The sequence below is a fragment of the Protopterus annectens genome, chromosome 2.part2 (genome assembly GCF_019279795.1).
Source record: "Protopterus annectens isolate FY-2018-M chromosome 2.part2, PAN1.0, whole genome shotgun sequence".
Lineage (NCBI taxonomy): Eukaryota > Metazoa > Chordata > Ceratodontiformes > Protopteridae > Protopterus > Protopterus annectens.
Window position 1 is genome coordinate 34,564,958 of NC_056730.1, and position 21,672 is coordinate 34,586,629.

Below are 21,672 nucleotides of genomic sequence, written 5' to 3' on the forward strand. Positions count from 1 at the left end.
ATTTCCAGGCATTTTTATCTCTGTTACTGTATTCATTACTTCTAATACAGTTGGTTTAGACTTTGATGTCCATTTCTAGTAACTGCTTTTTGTGGCAGCCACCTTAATTAAGACTCAGCAAGGCCTTACTATGTCTAAGCATTTCTGATTCTGTGTCATACCTGAAAAAAATCACTTCCTTCATTATACCAATTTATTTATCCAGTATTTTTGATAGAGTAGTCTGCAGGGAATTTTTTCTGCTAACTCATTATAGTCCCAGAAAATATGTTCCCAATTACCTCTTCCCTATCACACCTGCAACATTTGCTGTGTACCTGAGGAAAAATTCTTTGAAGTCTACTTGTGGTATAAAAATATCTATGTAAACACTTCCAAGCAAAGATCCCAAATCTTCTAGACTTTGTTCAGTATTTGGGAGGCATACATATATCCCCCATTATTTCTTTGTGAATTGCTTATCCAGTCTTTCTAACCTCCTCTGATTGATTCTTAGTCATCGTTTCATATTTTATATGCTCTACTAATTATCCCTTTTTTTACAGCAGCTTCTGTTCTAAACTCTACTAAACTGTACCGGTGCTAGGCTTTCACTTAGGATCTACTTATTTTTTCTCTTTGCATATACTCTGATATCAAACCTTGATAGGGAAGGCAATCTCTAGCCTGCAGTCCAAAGAAATTGTTGGCCTCTTCCCGTTCTATTACTTTCCATACTCTGATGATTTGCTCTGAATATTGTGATTCCTTTGCCAGTTTTCAACCAATACATTCTTGCCCCCCCCCCCCGCTTATTGTCTGTATCCCTAATTGCAGTCATCCGTCCTGCAGAATCTCTTTTCTCCATTCCCATATTGACTACTTTATGAATATAAAATTCTGTATGGTTATTGTTATTCTCCTTAAGGATCTGCATCCAAAATCCCAGTCTCTCCTTGTTTTTCCAAATAGGAAACATCTTCATCAAATTATCACTCATGGCATAGGCAGTCACACATCCGTACATATGAAAACAAACCATACTGATGCATTTCTAGCTACAAACATTCCATATCACCAATAATCCATCCAGTCACTGTCAGCCAAACACCACATAGCTCATCCAAATCCTGCCCTCCTCCAAAACGTCATTCTGCATACCTTTTTCCCCACAGTACCCACTTTTTTTCCCCTGCAGTCTGCTCCCATCCCTTTCCAAAGATGCTACCTCCAGTTGTTTTTTCTCTGCCACCATATTCACCACCTCTAGCACAGCTGGTCCAGACCTTGACTTTCATCCTCTAGCAACTGCCCCTTCGACAGCCACCACTATTATAAAATTCTGTATGGTTATTGTTATTCTACTTAAGGATCTGCATCTAAAATCCCAGTCTCTCCTTGTTTCTTGAGCTTCCTCCCTGTTTCATCATCATCTCTCTTCACTTTGAATTGCAGATGTGATGTTGCCAGTCTTGTCCTAATTCTCACAGTCTGGGTCTGATCTGATCCATCGGATCAGTCTCGGCCTGTTTGCTAGCCAGAGAACTTCAACCAAGCTTGTGGGCACATACCCTTCCCATGATACACCTGGATTTTACCTCAGCTCTCATTTGTTGTGCTGTGTGGAGGACTTCGATCAGCTCTGGGCTAAGTTTATCTCTTTTTAATTATTTATACCCATAAAATCAGACTTGTCTTCATAACTTTGCCTTGTAACTGTTTTTTTGCTGCCATTAGCAGTCATCTTAAGTGTATTCCTGTTCGTTTGAGGTCCATTTAACTTAGAGGGCTGTTTTCCTTCCCTTCCCGCTTTCACCCTTTCTTAAATTTATAGGGCTTCCTTTAATCTTTTTGCTGTGTGTTACTGCCCGTTTTAGTTAGAGGGCTTGTTTTTTTTCTTTTTCTTTTTTTCATATTTTATAGAGTGCTTCTACTGCTGGTTGTTAATTGTAGAGCGGTGGCTTTCTAGCTTTCCCCTTTACTGTGTTTTGTTTGTTTTTTAAGTAGCTTACTAGTGTTTTTGATTAGCGACTATGTCTCAAAAGGAACACAAGGCTCTTGGCTTCAAAAAGTGTTCAAAATGTGACCAGAAAATACTGATGAGGGACTCATTCCCTTTGTGTCCTTTGTCTTGGACTACTGCATCTCCAAGAAGATTGCTCTGTATGCCATGGTTTTAATCAAAGGGCATTACTAGAGTACAAAAACAAATTGATTTCAAAAGGGCTTCTTTCATCACCTTTTGTAGAAGCACTCTCTTCAACAGATGAGACAGACAAGTCGCAAAAATGGCCTTCTACTGATAAATCTTCAGAGCCACCAAGGAAAGTATCTAAATTGTCAGCTCAGAAAGCAAGCTCTGCTCCGATTACTTCAATCCGATCCGAGTTGGATCAGACAAGACCTTCTAAATCTTCAATAACTTTAGAATCTGTGACTTCCAGTTCATCTTCTACCATTTAGCCAGATCTAGGTCTCCTAGTCTTTCTTCTCATTCTACCAGATCCCTTTCAGATGATGATGTGGATAGGGTGGTGCAGAGACTATTGAAGACACCTACTTTGGCCAAACTCATCCTGGAACCGAGCTCAGGAGAGTCCGAACAACCCCCCAAGGTGATCCGATCTTCCACTTTGGAGCAAGAAGTTTCTGAGATCCAGTTTGTTTCGGCATCTGCTGTGAGACCTCCTCCTTTTTCTTCAAATCTAACATCTGCTGTGAGTGTCTCCGCTTCTTTGGATCAGGATACTTTTAGGATCTGACAATCTCTGCTCCAATCCTCTGAGCAGATTCGGATCTCCCTGGATCCGACTCTGCCTCTCTAGGCATAGTCGTGGATGAGTTTGGATCCTACTTCTTCGGAGATGCTGTCCTTTGCTCTGGAGGCTCCTTTGGTTCCGACAACTTCTTTGTCGGTTCCAGCGGGGCTCTCTGCAGCCGAGCCAGACTGCTTTTGAGGCTATGGAAAGAGTTATGACTTCTTCCCAGTCAACCGAACAAGCTACTAAAGAGCTTCTTTCCTGTACACAGGTGTGGCAATCTCATCATCGCCTTCCACGTGACCGCAGAGATCCCAGGCCTCAGGAAATCCCCAGAGGGGCCCCCACATCTTCCAAAACTTCCACAGAATACCCCTCTGAGGAAGTCCCTGGGAAGAGAGCTTGCAAGAGGAAGCACCTAGACTCTCCTGAGGAGTCGGTCACTTCAGACACTGACTTGGATGATGCAGAAAGATTCCCATAATCACCCACTAAGGAGGTCTCCTTTGGAGAGATCATGGAAATTCTGAAACAAAGGGGTGATTGGCAGCCCTTCTCTCCTTCGGTCGAAGAGTCAGTCTACCTGAAGGCCATCGGATCTCACCCTTCAACCTCTTGGGTGACTCCGGCTTCCATTGAGCTCATAGACCTGCTCTCTCGGAAGGCGTGGGAGATCCCAGACACCAAAGAACCAACTCCTCAGAGGCCAAATAAGTACATTACTGCCCCGAGGGAGAAGACTCTTTGGACAAAGGGTGTAGCAGTGGATGCCATGGTTGTGGCGGCTGCCACTAAGAAAGAACTCTGAGACTAGTTCTTCTATCCACCCTCTGAATAAGGATTCTAGGATGATGGATAGATATGGAAAGTGTGTGTTCTCTTAAGCGACTTTTTCTCTTCAATCGCTGAATTACCATAGTCACTTTACCAGATTGCAGAGAAGGAGTTGTCAGACTTTCTTCAAGGAGCACTTGCTGATTGTCAAAGAAAAAGTCAATGCACAGCTAGCCACTCTCAATGCAGTTACGAACTCCTCCACGAGGTTTAGATTATATGCTGCAGATGGAGTGAGTAGAGCTGTGGGTTCAGGTATCTCCATCAGAAAACAGGTCTGGCTGCACCTTTGTGACTTTGCAGAACCTTTCAGATCTTCATTTGTTAACATCCCATTCTACGGCTTATCACTGTTTGGGCCTAAAGGGAAAGAGAAGCTCACCAGATGTTAAAAGGAGGGTGAGACTTTGTCTGCCGTTAGAGTATGTTTTTCCACCCCTACCAGACCCTTTTCCAAAAGTCAGAGAGGAAGTGGGAAAATGTGGCTCACAAGACCCCAAAGATTTTAAAAAGATACACGAGGTGAAAGTTCTCCCCGAGCAGAGGGGGGAATAACAACAAAAGATGCCGCCCATGTGGCAGAGGTGGTCTGCAAATCCAGGGCTCCAGAGATGCCTTCTTTGGTAGACCCCTTCAGTGCTTCTGAAGGAGTACCTGATTGTCCGTCTCTGGAGGCAGTCGGGGAGGGGGGGGGGTGTTTGTCCTTGCACCTAACAACCTGGCAAAACATAACCACAGACAAATGGGTGCTGGATATAATTTTCAGAGGATATATAATCCCCTTTTGTTTCCCCGCCCCCGACAAAAAATCAGTTTCAGATGTTCCACCCAATCAGCAAGGAAAAAGCAACATTAGAGATCCAAAAGTTGCTAAGCAAAAGTCTCATCCAAGAAGTCCTCGCAGACTAAAGAGGATCTGGAACTTGCTCAAAATTCTTTTTAGTCCCAAAGAAAATGGGGGACTGTAGACCCGTTTTAGATCTCAACAGTTTAAACAAATCTGTAAAGATGAAGTTCCGGATGGTAACACTGCAATCAATACTTCCATTACTAGAAAAAGACATTTGGATGTGCTCTATAGACCAAGACGCATACTAACTAATACTAACGGAAAGACCGTCAAGAAGGTACTTACACTTTTGGCAAGGAGCCAGTCATTATCAGTTCAGAATCCTGCCCTTTGGTCTCACCACAGCTCCCAGGGTGTTCAAATGTGTTGCAGTGATAGCAGCTCACCTGAGGCGCCGAGGATTCAGAGTGTTTTCCTATCTAGATGACTGGCTCATCGCTGCTCCAACCAGATATATACTGCTGTAAGCCAGGGACTACACCGTTCAAACTTGCGCCTCCCTAGGCTTCATGATAAACCGTGAAAAATCTGTTCTAAAACCATCTCAAAACTTAAACTTCATTTTAGCAGACTTTGGCACCAGTTTCTTGATGGCAAAACTTCCCAAAGAAAGAATAAAAGATCTTCGCGACCATGTTCAGAGACTAATAAGAAAATCTCGCCCAACAGCGAAACAAGTTCAAGTGCTAGGGAAGCTGGCAGCTTCAATAATTCTTGTTCTCCCTGCACGCCTCCATATGAGGAATATTACAATGGCTACTATCAGCTCAATGGTCTTTTCTGGAAACTTCCCATGTCTCTCAAGATTTTTATTGCAAACACATGCAAGAGGGATCTCCAGTGGTGCATTCATTCTCCTCTAGTCTGTCAGGGATGGCCATTCATTCCTCCGAAACCAGTAGCAGCTGTAACCATGGATACCACCCAGATTGGGGGGGGGGGGGCATTATTTGGGAAAGACTGTCCAAGATATCTGGCAAGATCACGAGGTTCATCTGCATGTAAATTCCTACATATGAGAGCTGTGCTTCTGGTGTTGCAAGCATTTCAGGACTCTCTCCCTCTAGGGATGATAGCAATCCAGTCGAACAACATGTCCATAGTGTGGTACATAAACAAGCAAGGAGGAGCCAGATCTTACCCCCTATGCCGAGAAGCATTAAGAGTTTGGCAATGGGCAATAACCTTCAACCGCTTTCTAGTTGTGACTTACATTCCAGGGAAATCCAGCGTGATTGCAGACAGATTCAGCAGAGCCATCCTTTGGCCACATGAGGTCTGTATTATAAACCCGAAAGTTTACTTCAGCGAACTCTCACTGAGCGAAAACACTGGTAAATGAAAGGGTGTTTGTGAGGTCACGGTACAGTGGGATATCTGCCCTTTCCTCACTGTAGTGCGATCTCTGAGTTGGAATATATAGTTAGCGTGGGGGGAGGGGGGGCACAGCCCCCCACAATCAGCAGTATGATTACCAGTGTTTTCGTTCATGTGAGGGTTCGCTGAAGTAATCTTTCGGTCTTCTAATATCGACCTGGCCACATGAGTGGTTCCTCAATCAGAAAGTAGCAGAGACTGTTTTCTAAAAATGGGGCCAGCCTTGCTGCGATCTTTTTTCTTCCCCAGCCAGTGCCAAATGCAGCAACTACTTTGCCCTGATCCCCTCAGAGAGGGAGTCATCGAGGGATGCACTTGTTCACGTTTGGCCTCCGGGACTACTGTATGCCTTTCCTCCTGTTTCCCTAATTCCCAAACTATTACAGAAGGCAAATTAGTTTGAGACCACTATAATCCTCATTGCCCCTCATTGGTCTCGACAAAGTTGTTTCCCTTTTCTACAGCCTCATCTTCTGGAAGACCCATGGATTCTGGATCCAGTTCTGGAACTATTGACACACCCAACAGGAATGGCTCATCCCAACATTTAGAACCTCAAACTGACAGCTTGGCTGCTCCAATTCCCTTAATTGCCAGGTTTCCCCTTTTGTCTTCTCCAGTGAAGAAAATTCTGTCTTCTCACAAATCTCCACACATAGACTTTATACCAGCAAATAGAAAATATTTGCTCTTTGGGCTGAAAATCATCAAGTAGACCCCTTTTCCACACCAATCAGTTCCATCTTGTGCTTTCTCTCATATCTATTCCATGAAGGTGCAGCTGCTTCCACTATCAGAGTTTCCTTGGCCGAAATTTCTAATTTTCATATAGGCCTAAGTGACTGTCCTATTATGGCACACAAGCTTTGCAAAGCTTTTTTTTTTAATTGGAACAACGCTAATTTTCAGATGAGGCCTAGGGAGAAACGCTGCAGACACCTGTCTTTGTAACATGGGGGGAAACCAGAGCACCCAGAGGAAACCCACACGAACACAGGGAGGACATGCTGACTTCTCACAGAAGGCACTCTAGCCGAGAATCGAACCAAAGAACTTCTTGCTGTGAGGCGACAACGCTACTGCTGCACCACCGTGCCATCCTTTGAAGGGCACTCTGTTAAGACCCCCTTACAAGAATGCTACTCCACCTTGGGACCTTAAGTTTGTTCTTACCAATCTGGTGTTCACACCCTTTGAACCTTCAGCTACTTCATATCTCAAATTCTTAACATGAAAACCTTACTAATAGCTATTACATCTAAGGGATGGTCTCAGAATTAGAAGCTCTCTCTGTTAACCCCCCATACCTCATTTTCTACAAAGAGAGTTCTCTTAGGAACAAATCCCTCCTTTCTCCCCAAAGTCATATCAGAATCAAATTTGAATCAGTCTATCGCTGCCAGTTTTCTTCCCTAACATTCAAAACAAAGGAGAATACACCTTGCATTTGCTTTATGTACACCGATAATTGAGATTTTATTTATAGAGAACCTCTGATTTCAGGAAATCTAACCAACTATTTATATCCTATTCAGATACCCGTAAAGGTCTTTCAGTTTCAAAGGTAACCTTGTCTAACTGGCTATCCCAATGCATTTCCTTTGTATACAGATCTAAAAACAAGCTAATGCCTTTTCCAGTAAGAGCTTATACTACCAGGTCAGTAGCTACGTCTGCAGCATTCCAAGCGAGAATGCCATTAGATTCTATCTGTGCTGCAGCTATGTGGGCTAATCCGCATACATTTATTACTCATTACAAAGTAGATTTGGCCTCCAGGAGTAGAGCGGCCTTTGTTTTTATGGTTCTGAAGAATATTCTTCCATGAGCCACCTGACACAGTCCCGAACTGTGAGAATTAGGACAAGATTGACAACATCACATAAAGTTGTTATGTACTCACCATATTGTGCCTTGTGTGTTGTTCATCTCGTCCCTTATTCTCACATCTTCCCTCCAATCCCCTTCCTTTATCTGGTAGAACGAGAAGATATTCTGTGGCAAACCTTATAAATGAAAGCCTTTTTGCTGATTGTCTGCATTTCTTGTATCCTTACCTTTCTTGTAAGGCATTCACGTATGGCTATGAAATTTGAAAGGGGGCAAACAAGATCTGAGGTATTATTCATGTGCATCATGGGAAGGGTATGTGCCCACGAGCTTGGTTGAAGTCCTCCAGCTAGCAAACGGGCTGAGACTGATCCGATGGATCGGACCAGACCCCAACTGTGAGAATAAGGGACGAGATGTACAACGCACATAGAATGTTATGGGGAATACATATCAATAAGGGACGAGATGTACAACGCGCATGGAATGTTATGGGGAGTACAGATCTTTTTTTTTCTGCTTGTGCTACGTACAGCAGCCTTAACTGTGTAGCTCTAAAATACCCCTTCAAGTGAGATAATCCCAAACCAACTTATTCTGTTGGAAGAATCCGCTTATCCCATTTGACTTGTTGCCCTCTTCCTCTCCCAGATAAAATCCTTCAGCTCTTAATTAATTGGTATCCATAACTTCTCCTCTGGTTGATAAAAATATGCCTGACTAGTGTATAGAACTAAAAGAACTAAATACATTTTGATTGCTTGTATCTTGCTATACATTTCCATAAAACAGAGCTTCCAATTTCTTAGTTTTTTGTATTATCTTTTTAGTCTCTGTGCAAATATCCTTAGCTGCCACAACAGAAGCCTTTTTAATCCATACTCCTAAATACTTAATTTTATCATACTCCATAAATATGGATATTACTGCACCAGTTTGTGTATGCGGATACATAGTTTACAGCTATTGCCTTTGTTTTAGCTTCATTAATTTTGTGTCATGAAAAGACTTGAAACTGTCTGTGTTCCACAATACTGAAATGTCCTTTTTCTGGTTTTATTAGGTATAAAATATCATCTGAAAATAAAGCCAGGGGTCAAGGGAAGTAAATCGTGTGGGAAGAAATAGTCAGGGAATTGTTATGGCTAGGCTTGTATAGGCCCTAGGGCTGATAGCCTAGTACCAACCTATGAACCTATCTTTATTAAATTATCATCTGTGACATAGGCAAACTTACAGTAATATAATGAAGGTAAACCATAGCGACACACTCTCAAGTTGCAAACATTATACATTACAAACTGTGCTGACACAACTGGAGCTGCAAACATTATACATCACTTTTAATGTATCCAGTAATTGTCAACCAATATAGCTCATTTAAATCCTGCCCTCTTTTAAACCTCGTTCCTCATGTGCATTTACTGATACCATGCTTTCCATTTTTTCCTGTGTAATTTGCTCCTACCCTTTCTAAAGATCCCAGTTCCAGTTGTTTTAACTTTGTTACTATCTTCTTTACTTCTAGTAAAGTTGGTTTAGACTATGATTTCCATTTTCTAGTAATTACTTTTTTGGCAGCTGTCATAATTAGACTCAGCAAGGCCTTACTTACTATGTCTAGGCAATTCCGATTCTGTATCATAGCTCAAAAAAATAATTTCCCTAGTTACTCCAATTTGCTCACCCAACGTCTCCAACAGAACACTCTGCAGGGAATCTTTAAAATCAAACAACTCATTACACTTCCAGAAAATATGTTCCCAGTTACCTCTTTCTTCTCCATCACACCTCCAATATTTGCTGTCTACCTGAGGAAAAATTCTTTGGAGTTTGTGTGGGGTATAAAAATACCTATGTAAACACTTCCAGGCAAAGATCCTAAATCTTCTAGATTTTGTTGCCCATTTGGGAGACATAAATATGCTCCCCCATTGTTTCTTTGTGACGTGCTTATCCAGTCTCTCTTCCCAATCCTTCCTAACCTCCTCTGATTAATTCTTATAGTTGTCGTGCAAGATTTTATATACTTTAGTAATTATTCCTTTCTTAACAGTAACTTCTGTTCTAGATTCTACTAAGAAGTCTACCAGTGACGGTCTTTCATTTAGGACCCCCTTTTTCTTTCTCTTTGCCTGTACTCTGATATCAGTCCTTGATATGGAAGGCAGTCTCTCACCTGCACCAAATAAGTTCTTGGCGTCTTCCCATTCTGTTACCTTTCCATCTCTAGTTATTTGCTCCCAGTACCTTGGTTCTTTTACCAGTTTTCTCCAATATATTCCTGCCCCGCCTCTTCCCCATTGTCTGTATCCCTAATTGCATTCATCCCTATTGGCAGAATCTCCTTTCTCTATTCCCATGTTGGCTTAGTTCGTAGAAGACCTTCTGCTACTTTAGGAATATAATATTCTGTATAATTATTGTTCTTCATAAAGGTCTGCATCCAAAATCCCAGTCTTTCTCGGTTACTTGAGCTTCCCCCCTGTTTTATCATCATCACTTCCCACTTTGAATTATAATTATCTGCTTGTGCTATGTACAGGAGCCTTAAATGTGTTGCTCTGAAATACCTCTTCAACTTGGGTAATCCCAATCCGCCCTGTTATTGGAAGAATAATCGTATCCTACTTGACTCTTGCTATCTTCTCCTCCCAGATAAAGTCCTTCAGCTCTTTATTAATTGCTATCCACAACTTTTCCTCTGGTTGATAAAAATGTGCCTCACCTGTGTATAACACTAAAGGGACTAAAAATATTTTAACTGCTTGTATCTTACTATTGATATCTGTATAACGTAGCCTCCATTTTCTCAGTTTTTGTATTCGCTTTTGTTTAGTCTCTTCCCACATATTGTTACCTGCCACGCTGGTATCATTTTAAATCCCTGTTCCTAGATGCTTCATTTTATCATGTCCCTGTAAGTATGGATATTGATGGAACAATTTGTATGTGGGTACATAATTTACCGCTATTATTTTTGTTTAGCTTCATTAAATTTGTATCCTGAAAAGGTGTGAAACTGTCTCAATGTGTTCCACAGCACTGTAATGTCCCTTTCTGGATGTTCATCGTGCATACAGCTGCAGTCATAGCAGATGGGTTCTCCTGCCGTCAGGCGGGTCCTCGGTCGGCTGAATTCCAAAGTCTAGGTCCGGCGTCGGTTGTCGTCGCTTCTTCCCTGACGTCAGTGCGACAGGGGTATAAAGGAACCAGCCGACGCCATTTTCTTCAGTCTTTCTTGCTGCGCGGTGCCCGAAGCAGAAGCAGTTCGCAAGTGCCGGTCGGCCAGCTCCTGAAATTACGAAAATTTTGAAACCGAAGTCTTCTTGAAAGCTAAGTACCCCGTTGGGGAAACTTTTCTTGCCACAGACCGATGTCAGACAAAGTTAATAATTGTATTTCATGTGGGAAGCAAATACCGCATAAGGATTTCCATTCCCTCTGTATTCCTTGTTTAGGCCCAGACCACGACGTCTCGGTCTGTCGCTTTTGTGCTACATTCAACAAATGCACCATTAAGCATCGGGTGGAGTTCGCCCAGCATTATTTTGGCAAAACATTTAACTATATTATGTCGTCAGATTCTCCGACTCCAGTTTTGTCTAAAAAACGCAAAGATAAGGACCCACACACGAGGTCCGCGGCCTCTACCGACACCACGCCAAAGCCGACTACACGTGGTCCGGTTCTCAGCGAGGCGCCTACGCAGCCCCTGACTACTGACGACACTTCATTGGCGGTGTCTCCTGTGCCCGAGGTCGCAGGCTCCTCGGCCCACACCCCGACTACAGATACCGAAGCCACTCTTGGCGTTGAATCTCAAAATGTGAACAGGTCTACCTCCTCTCAAGGTGTCTACAGACCTTCCTCTTCCTTTTCCATCAAGGCTTTCACTAAGTCTAAAGCAGCCATGCATTCTAAGAGACAAGCTACACAGGGCCCATCTCCAGGCCCCATGCCTAAAAAACAGATGCTTAAAATGGCTGAGGATTTAATTACTCTTATCAGGGGTTCTCAACCCCCCACCGGACAAAAGGCCCAGAGTGGAGGAAGAATCTCCCTCCTCTGATCAGGGCTCCATTATTTCAGAGCACTCTGATGATCAGGAACATTCTTACTCCCCTTTTGAAGACTTTGATGCAGAGGAGTCCATTCCTTCTGTATCCCCCCAGAGGATTACTCATTTGGGGAAACTTTGCATACCTTAAGGGAACACTTCCACTGGGAAGGCCAAGATTATTCAGATTCCAAGAAAAGGCTTGGGGAATTTCTCTTGCTACCTCAGCACAGGCCTCTGGCTATACCTCCTGTCTTGGACATCCTAGATGATGTTTACTCAGAGGCCTGCCTTAACCCGGATTCTCTACCTCCAGCCCCAGTCAAGCCTGACAGGTACTACAGGGTTCCTGACTCACACCAATTTCTATACAAAAGCCATGCTGCTGACCCAGAAACCATCTCACAGGGCCCTAAGGGAATTAAGGCCTCCACTGCTAAAAATCCATTACCTTCTGAGAGAGATTCCAGATCCTTAGAAAGGTGGGGAAAAAGGTATATACCTCGGCTACCTTAACCATGAGAGCCTTAAACTGTCAGTTCCATATGCTAAAATACCAACAGTTTTTGTTATCACAATTGAAAAGTAAAATGTCACAACCTGAACAACCAGACTTGAAGGAATTGCAGGATTTGATGCATAGTGCAGAACAAGTGGGTAATCATACCTTACAATGTGGTTTTGATGCTCTAGAGGCCTCATGTAGAGCTGCTGTTACAGGATCAGTCATACGTAGACATGCCTGGCTCAAGGAACAAACCTTGCCAGATCATGTCAAAGCAAAATTACTAGATGCCCCTCTACAAAAGGATGTATTGTATTATTTGGTGCTAATGCTGAGGAGCTATTAAGGAAAATGGAGGAAAAGGCTAAATCAATGCAAACTGTGAAAGATTTTCTACAGGTACAACCCCCACGTTTCAGTAGAAATTGGCCTTCCAAAAATTGGTCCTTTCCAGCCACGGACAGACCCCAAAGAGGTAGATACAGGCGCCCGAGGGGCAGAGGACAATCCCATGGATCGTTTAGAGGCAGACAATGGCAAGCTCCTACACAAAGAGGTGGTGAGGATAACTCGCAACCATTCAGAAAGCAAGCCCAATGACTTTCCCCTTTGCATGCCAAGCAAGACTCAAATGGCATTACCCTTAGGAGGAAAACTGGCATTATTTTCAAAAAATTGGCATATTGTCACAAAAGACAAATGGATCCTGGACATTATAAACAGAGGCTACAGATTCCATTTTCACACCCTTCCAAAAATGAGAGGCATGCCAAACCTGCCACACAATCAAAGGGCAGAGGCACAAAGGCAAATTACAGATCTCATGGACATGAAAGCTATTCAAGAGGTACCTACGCACGAACAAGGTCAAGGTTTTTATTCCAGATTATTCCTGGTACCAAGGAAGGGAAAAGATTGGAGACCTATTTTGGACCTATCCATCCTAAACACATTTCTACTTGTACCAAAATTCAAGATGCTCACTCTACAGCAGCTTCTTCCCATGTTGGGCAAGGAGTCTTGGCTGGTAACACTGGACCTCAAGGAGGCATACCATGTCCCAGTCAGACAAAATTGCAGAAGATGCCTCGGATTTCTTGCAGGTTCAACCCATTATCAATTCTCTGCATTGCCCTTTGGCTTATCTACTGCGCCCAGAGTATTCACGAAATGCCTGGCATCAGTAATTGCCCACTGCAGACTTCAAGGGATACAAATATACCCCTATTTGGACGACTGCCTGATCCAAGCGGACAGCAAGCACATTCTTCTGAAACATCTGGCTTATGTAATAATGTTATTGAACTCTCTGGGATACACAGTCAACAAAAAGAAATCAAGACTAATACCCTCTCGGAAAATAATTTTCCTGGGTGTCAACTTGGACACAAACACCCAGATGGCCTACCTCACGCCAGAGAAACAGGGGCAACTAACTCAATACTTCAGAAAACTAGCAAATTTCACCAGGCTGACTGCAAGGAAAATCCTGCAGGCTCTGGGATTCATGGCATCTTGCATCTTACTAATCCCATGTGCAAAGCTGCATATGAGGAAACTTCAATGGTACCTGAAAAACCTATGGTCTCAACACAGCCACAGTTTGGAAACAATAATACCACTAATTCCATGTCTTCAAAAGGAATTTCTGTGGTGGGCTCAAGCATGCCAAACAAACACAGGTCTTCCATTCAGCAAGCCTCAAGCAAATCAAGTCATCACAACAGACGCCTCGGACTACGCCTGGGGGACGCACATGACAGATCGGTGCATTCAGGGCAAATGGTCCCAAAAAGAAAAGCACCTTCACATCAATCAAAAGGAAATGCCAGCAGTAATAAATGCTATTATAGCTTTCAAAGACCTTCTGCAACCAGGTCAACTATTGATAAGAACGGACAACACCACAGTTATGTGGTACATAAACAAACAGGGAGGAACCCATTCATACCCCCTATGCAGACTGGCCATGTCACTTTGGAACATGGCCATGGACTTACAAATTGAACTACAAGCACAGTACTTGCCAGGCAAGGAAAACATGCTGGCAGACAACCTAAGCAGAAATATGACAGATCCACACGAATGGAAGTTGCATCCAAAAGTTTTTACAGAGATAATACAAGCATGGGGAAGGCCAGACATAGATCTCTTTGCCTCCCACAAAAATCACCAAATGACAAAATTCTGCTCAAGGATTTTTCATCCAAAGGCCTGGAGAGTGGACGCTCTCTCTTTCAGTTGGACATCAGTGACAGTTTATGCCTTCCCACCTCTTCCCCTGCTGCCCAAAGTTCTATTGAAAACCAGAGCAGACAGACCAAAGATGATTCTCATTGCTCCAGACTGGCCAAGACAACACTGGTACCCACTCCTGAGGAGCCTGACGCATTCCCCACCATGGACCCTGCCTCTAATGCCTCTTCTCCTGACTCAGCACAGCTTCAAAACTCTTCACAGCCAGCTAACAACACTCAATCTAGCCGCATGGAAGATTCCTTAGCATCACAGCAGACCCTACTCTCCAAGGAGGTGCAGGATGTCATTTTGGAGGCCAGAAGGCCGTCAACTAGAAAAGCTTACTCTGCAAAATGGAAACGGTTTTGTGTCTGGAATGAGAAAAAGGGCCAGGATCCTGGAAAACTGAATTTACCTCAAATACTACAGTATCTAGCTGAGCTGCTAAGCAGTGGACTTTCATTCTCCTCCATCAAAATCCATGCCTCAGCCATTTCTGCAGACTACAACACTGATCCACCCTTATTCTCTCAACCTCTCTTAAGACAGTTCCTCAGAGTGGTTAAGAATCTAAGACCCCCAAGAAAACAACCAATACCTGCTTGGGATCTCAATTTCATTCTGGAAAAACTGACCTTGCCTCCCTTTGAGCCAGCTGCCTCATCAGATTTGCAATATTTGTCCTGGAAAACAGCTTTCCTTCTGGCTATTACCTCAGCTCGTAGAGTTTCAGAACTACAAGCTCTCATGGCTGTGCAGCCTTTTATCATCTTCCATCAGGACAGAGTTTCCTTACGAACCAATCCGTCCTTTATGCCAAAAGTGGTATCCAGGGTAGCTTTGAATCAGGCCATACACTTACCTACCTTTTATCCTAATCCTCAAAACAAAGGTGAGAGATTACTACATTCCTTGGACATCCACAGACAACTGCGTTATTATTTGGACAGAACAAAGCCTTTCAGAAAATCAGAACAGCTCTTTGTGTCCTATGCTATAGGAGCTTAAGGAAAGCCAATTTCCAAACAATCTCAAAATGGATAGCCCACTGCATACGCTTTTGCTATTCCTTTCATGGCAAAACTGTACCTACAGGCAGCAGATCTCACTCCACAAGGGCCACAGCTACCTCTGCAGCATTCCTCAGAGGAGTTCCTACCAAAGATATTTTGGAAGCAGCCACTTGGAGTTCTGTGCATACCTTCTCCAAGCACTACCACCTTCCATTATACTCCAAAACTAGAGCAGGCTTTGCCACTGCAGTCTTGCAGGGCATCCTGGCTCCTCCTAGTTCCACCTAGTGCCTACCACCCCTTTCTTAGCTTTGGGATTCTACCCATCTGTTATGACTGCAGCTGTATGCACGATGAACATAGTACAGTTTTGTACCTACCATAAATGTAGATGTTCGAGTGCTAATACAGCTGCAGTCCAGGTTTCCCTCCCTCCTTCCCCTCTTGGGACAGGCCTATTGGCTGACACCTCCTCATACAACCTGATTGGGGTATTCATTTATTGTGTATTTGCTTGCAACTACTGTATTTTGATTATATTGCTTTGCTTTATTACACAAATTTATGTATTGCCTTCCTTCTGGGGGCACCTGACATCTGGGGCAAGAAAAAACTGAAGAAAATGGCGTCGGCTGGTTCCTTTATACCCCTGTCGCACTGACGTCAGGGAAGAAGCGACGACAACCGACGCCGGACCTAGACTTTGGAATTCGGCCGACCGAGGACCCGCCTGACGGCAGGAGAACCCATCTGTTATGACTGCAACTGTATTAGCACTCGAACATCTACATTTATTGTAGGTACAAAACTGTACTTTTTGTCAGATGTAAAATAATGTCATGTTCAAATAGAGACTGCTTTTCTTGGCTACCATACCAATTATATCCTTGAATTTTTAAGTCTCTCATTTTCCTTGCCAGTGATTCTAAATATAATGTAAATAACAAAGGGGGAGAGAGGACATCCATGCCTGGTTCCTCTGCTCAAGCAGAGATTGTCAGTGAGGACCCCACCACTTTAATTTTCACCTCCAGTCTGTCATATATCTTCCTAATCAACCTTATAATTTTATCAGGGGATGCTTCCATTGCTCTGCTCATAAAATTCCAACTTGCTCTGTCAAATGCTGTCTCTGCATCAAGACTTACCAACAGCAGTGGTATTTTCTTATATTCTGCTTCCCTCTGGATCATCGCTGTTCTAATGTTGTCAAATGTTTGCACCCCCTCCACAAAACCACATTGATCCATATCTATCAAATTTTGGCATCACTTTTGCCATTCTTTTAACCATTATAGACATGGACACTTTGTTGTCCTGGTTTAGTATTGAAATGGGCCTGTATGAAGCTGGATCTGATGGATCTTTACCCTCTTTAGGTGTTACAGATGCTACCGCTTTCTTCCAGGATGTTGGTGGTACTTCTCCTATTAAAATGCTGTTAAAAAAACTTCAGGTCTTTATCAGTTTTTTTTCCTCCTAGCTTCCAAACTTCCACTGGAATATCATCTATTTCTGGGGGCTTTCCTGTACATTGGTTATACATCACCATTTTCATATCATCTCTTTCTATCCTAACTGTTGGTAATTGAGCCTCCTCTACCACTAAGCTTGGCATATTTAATTCTTCCATAAATATTTCCATTTGTCCCTTTTCTTGATTTCTGTGCTTTATATTTTCTGTTCAACTTTCTGCAGTTGCAACTGTTCTTGTTCTGTGAGATTCTCTCTATTCTGCAGTGTTTTAGCCTTTGTTAGTCCCGCTAAATAATTTTTGTTACTAATTAACCAGATCTTTCTTTTATTTCCACCCTATTTTTAAACTCCACTTTAATTTTATCCCACTCCTTAGCTATATTTTCAGAAGAAATTTCCATCTTCTCTAACTCCCGAATAATTTCCACTACCCATTCCTTAAATTCCTCTCTTTTCAACAGATAGATGGGAAAGCACCAATGTCTCATTTTTATTTATTCTGCATTTTTATTGTGGTTATTACTGGCATGTGATCTGAAACAGTTACTGGGTGCATATCAAAACTTTCAATAAAATGCGCATGTTCCTGTGAAATATAAGTTTTGAACCTGTCACTCTTATCAGAAGGAGAAATTCCGTGCATCACAGCTCAGAAAACGGTAGCCTTCAACAGCTTTTCTTATGGGGTTCTGTGTAACAGTCCACCTATCAATTCCAGACATAGACCAGAGCATTTTCTTAAAGAGAAACCCTTCCAGGATAAGTTATAGCCTAGCCCACGTAGTTGTAACTCTGGTATTAATCTGCGGCCACTTTTCCTTTAGTAGTGAGAACTCGATCCCAGATTATTTATCTACCTGAGTAAAAGAGAAGGGGACACAGACAGCACACATTTGGCTACATTATAGGATGTGGTGCCAATAATACCCAGCTTTCAGCTGATCAGCGAGAAAAGTCATAGCTTCCAGCTAATCATAAGGAGCAGCTCCTCGAGTCGTCTGCCCATGAGAGGGTCTTTTGCTCAGGGCCTAGAAGTCATACAGATGTTTGTTAGGAGCTGGAGTTGCGCATATGTGAATGTGCCCTTACAAAATGCTAGCATCTGGCTCGTAGACCCCAGTGCTCTGCCTTTCGTTGTCTCATGATCTGAGAAGGCATCCCATCAAGATAACACCTGGTGTGTATGAAGTGCATGCTTGCTGCTTCATGAGACTGTACGCAAACCTGCACTTTTTGGTACTAAGGGTACATGGCTTCCTGCCAGTCAAGTGCTTCTGATGAATCATAGGTTCCAGAAGCCTTTGTCTTGGAGATGGACAAAGGAGAGTGATTCTGCTGCTTCTATGAAGGTGGTCATCCAGAGAACAGAGAAAACCTCCAGTTCTTGAGACGCTGCATGAACTGGCCTCTGGCTCCCATTTCTTCCCCAACAGATGTTTGGGGAGTATATGCTGAAGAAGCTCGAAGCCCTGAAACTGTCCTTTCTTAGAACCAGTTATAAAGGATGCCTTTAGGCATTTTTAGACATGTGATCTCTGATCCCCATGGCATGCAAGGAAAAAAGTTACTTATGTGAGACCTCATCTTAGGGGAGCTCCTCTTACTAAGCACCGTAAAACAGACTGTTGTGTACTACTTCTGTCCAGTGTAATCCCCAAAATTCACATTATTTTGCTAATATTCCGCTTTATAAAAGCATGGACAGGTGTTATCAGTGTGTGTACAAATGTTCGTCTGACATATCCAAATACCAGGCTCACCTCGTATGTTGAGTCTGTAAAAGCTAGAGGGCTTCCCTTACTGTAGGCTCAAGGAAGACTTCTCGGAGACTTGCAACATCCGGGAAGGTGGGCTTTTACTTAGACCACCAGAACTTTGTGTAGGTGATGGGCCTGAAACGTAGCTTCAGGAGAGTGCTTCTGCAAGGTTGCTATGACTGAGGCTGAAACTGTCCTCCCTTCAAGCAGAAGCTCAGAAATGCCATTTAAGGGGAATCTAGACTGTGGTTTCCTTAAGAGAAATAGTCTTTACCTCTGTGATCCCCTCCCTAGACCTCTTCCAAGTTTAGCTAATTCCGAAAGAAGGAGCGAGCTTCCTTTCCACATTAGGAAGCTGTTGAATTATCGCATAGTCTTTTAACCCCCCCATCCCATTCCAAGCTGCTGAAAAGGATAATGTTACTGGTTGCACCACAGTGTTTCTGATTGTGGTCAGGAGTTATTAGTGGTTGGGGACACTTTTCCCAGCTTTTCTAGCCATTCCAAAGAGCAGTAGTTTTAAAGATGGTATTCTGTGTAAGATGAGGTGTTACGATTATTGCATTCCTATTGCTTACTTTTTCTCACTTTTTCAGACTGTATTTATTTGGACCTGTCGCTAAATCTTTTGTTGCCATTTCAGTTCTAGAACAATAAATTGTTTATGTATTGTACAGCTTGTGTTTTGTGACAAACCTGACATTTATAGGAGCTGTCTGCACTGTGTAATACTGACAGATATCAACTCTAGATGGATCATTCTGCCTCACATGAGATTATTTACAGCAGCATGTATTTAATGAACTGTTCTTTGTACTGGTATGGAATATTTTCTTTAACCTCATGATGTGCCTTATGCTAATTTTCTTCACCGAGATGCTGTTTATCTATTTTTTTTTTTTTTAGCTCCTTGACGTGTTTGGGCACAAATCAAACATCAGCCTTGTATTTGATTTCATGGAAACAGACCTAGAGGTAAGAACACTTGCTGCTTAATTTTAAAGAAAATCAGTAACTGACTACTTCCAAAGTGATTTAGAATGAATTCCATCATCCTTTACACCCTTCCATTCCTTTGTCATGCTGTGCCACTTTATTCCCTTTCCTGCATCGTTCCAGCACCTCAGAAGCTGTAAGAAGCGTACAGGAGGGCTCAGGATGAGAAGCAGATGCCTGTTCATATGTTCTGGGAGGAGAAGAGGTTGATGTTCTTCGTGTTTCACTGTTGCAGTCATCACACTTGGGTTATCTGCCTGCAGGTAGACGTCAGTCGGCCCGAATACCAGAGGCTTAGTATTTCTGTGTTGGTTGCTGTCGCTCCAGGACTGACGTCAGGGGTATAAAAAAACAGGCAGCTGACGCCATTACATCAGTCTTTCTTGCCGAGGAGCCCAAAGCAGAAGCAGTTCGCACAAGTGCCGGTCGGCCACTACCTGAGTTTTTGTTTCCAAATTGAATCATCCTGAAGTCTTTTAAAGCTAAGTACCCCACTGGGGATCCTTTTCTCTTGTTCTAACCGATGTCAGAAAAAGTTAACAATTGTCTCGCCTGTGGAAAGCAAATTCCACACTGAGATTTCCTTTCTTACCGCGTCACCTGTTTAGGCCCAGACCACAAAGTACCTCACTGTCGGTTTTGTGCTTTGTTCAACGCCCAAACTATTCGTCATCAGGCCCTTATTGTCGATAAATACTTTGCTCTCGATCTCCGTATTCCGAAATGGCTTTGGTAAGCCATCTGACTGCCGATCTTCTGAAAAAAAACGTAAGGATAAAGACAGAGACAGACCACACAGGTCGAAAACTGCCTACGACACTTCCGTTAAGCTAGTCACCAGTTCACCAGTTCTCAGTGAGGCGCTTTCGCAGCCCCTGATGCCCGCTTCAAATGATTCGCAGGCCGCTACCGAGACCCGTTCGGAGTCCCGTGTGTTGCGAGACTCTTCTTTGACTACGGAACCTGTGGATGTCTCTACCTGGGATTTGTCCAGAGCCGCAATGCAGGCACCAGCTTCTGAGAAAGTTCTTCGCACTACCAATATTCGACACAAACTGACAAATTCTTTCGTGCCTTCAGTTCTGTCTAAAACTACCGAGTTTCTAAGGCCAAGAGTACGAGCAACGCCTAAAAAACCGACAACCCAAACTCAAGCACCTGCGTCCTTGCCACATCAAATGCTTAAAATGGCAGAAGACCTGATTATGCTGATTAGGGGAAGCCAGCCTTCCCCTGCTAAGAGAAAAAGCGATCTTTCCCCAGCAGCTCTAACAGACCACAAGAGTCCGACGACTCTGAGGTTTCTGAGTATGAAGACATGCCTTTATCTGCTTATGAGGATTCAGATGCAGAGGAATCCATTCCCTCTGCTTAGAGCATTTCCAGTGGGAATGCCAAGACTATCCTCAGTCCAAAAAGAGACTCAGAATTTTTAGATTTGCCACAACATAGACCTTTAGCAATACCTCCAGTTCTGGATGTTGTGGATGATGTCTTATGAAATCCAGTCTAACTCCTGATACTTTTTCCCCCTGCTCCTAGCAAACCAGACGGGTACTACAGAGTCCCTGTCCTCGCAAATTTTTTTTCAAAAATCCTACTGCTGACCCAGAGGTCATTTCACAGGGGCCTAAAGGTATAAAAGCAACTACAGCTAAGAATCCCACCCCTTCGGACAGGGATTCCCAAACTTTAGACAGATGGGGTAAAAAAGTATACATCTCTGCAACCCTCACCATTAGGGCATTGAATTGCCAGTTTCACATGCTGAAATACCAGCAACATGTTATGGAACTTATTAAGCAAAAATTATCTACCTTTACAGACTGTGCAGAAAATAGAGTTACAAGAGCTTATGCATTCTGCAAGCCAAGTCAGCAAGCATGCTTTGCAATGTGGCTTTGATGCCCTAGAAGCATCTTGCAGGGCAGCAGTCATTGGCTCTGTACTGAGAAGGCATGCTTGACTTAAGGAACAGACCTTGCCAGACCATGTCAA

General features: G+C 43.1%; 1 protein-coding gene across 2 annotated transcripts in view; it reads left to right on the plus strand.

Annotated features, from left to right (window-relative positions):
* Positions 1 to 21,672, plus strand: part of CDK7 (cyclin dependent kinase 7) — a 614,495-nt gene that overhangs the window by 183,259 nt on the left and 409,564 nt on the right. For both annotated transcript variants that reach the window (XM_044063718.1, XM_044063719.1), the window contains one exon: positions 19,585 to 19,653. In XM_044063718.1, coding sequence (XP_043919653.1) covers positions 19,585 to 19,653 — 69 coding nt within the window. The remainder of the gene's footprint in view (positions 1 to 19,584; positions 19,654 to 21,672) is intronic.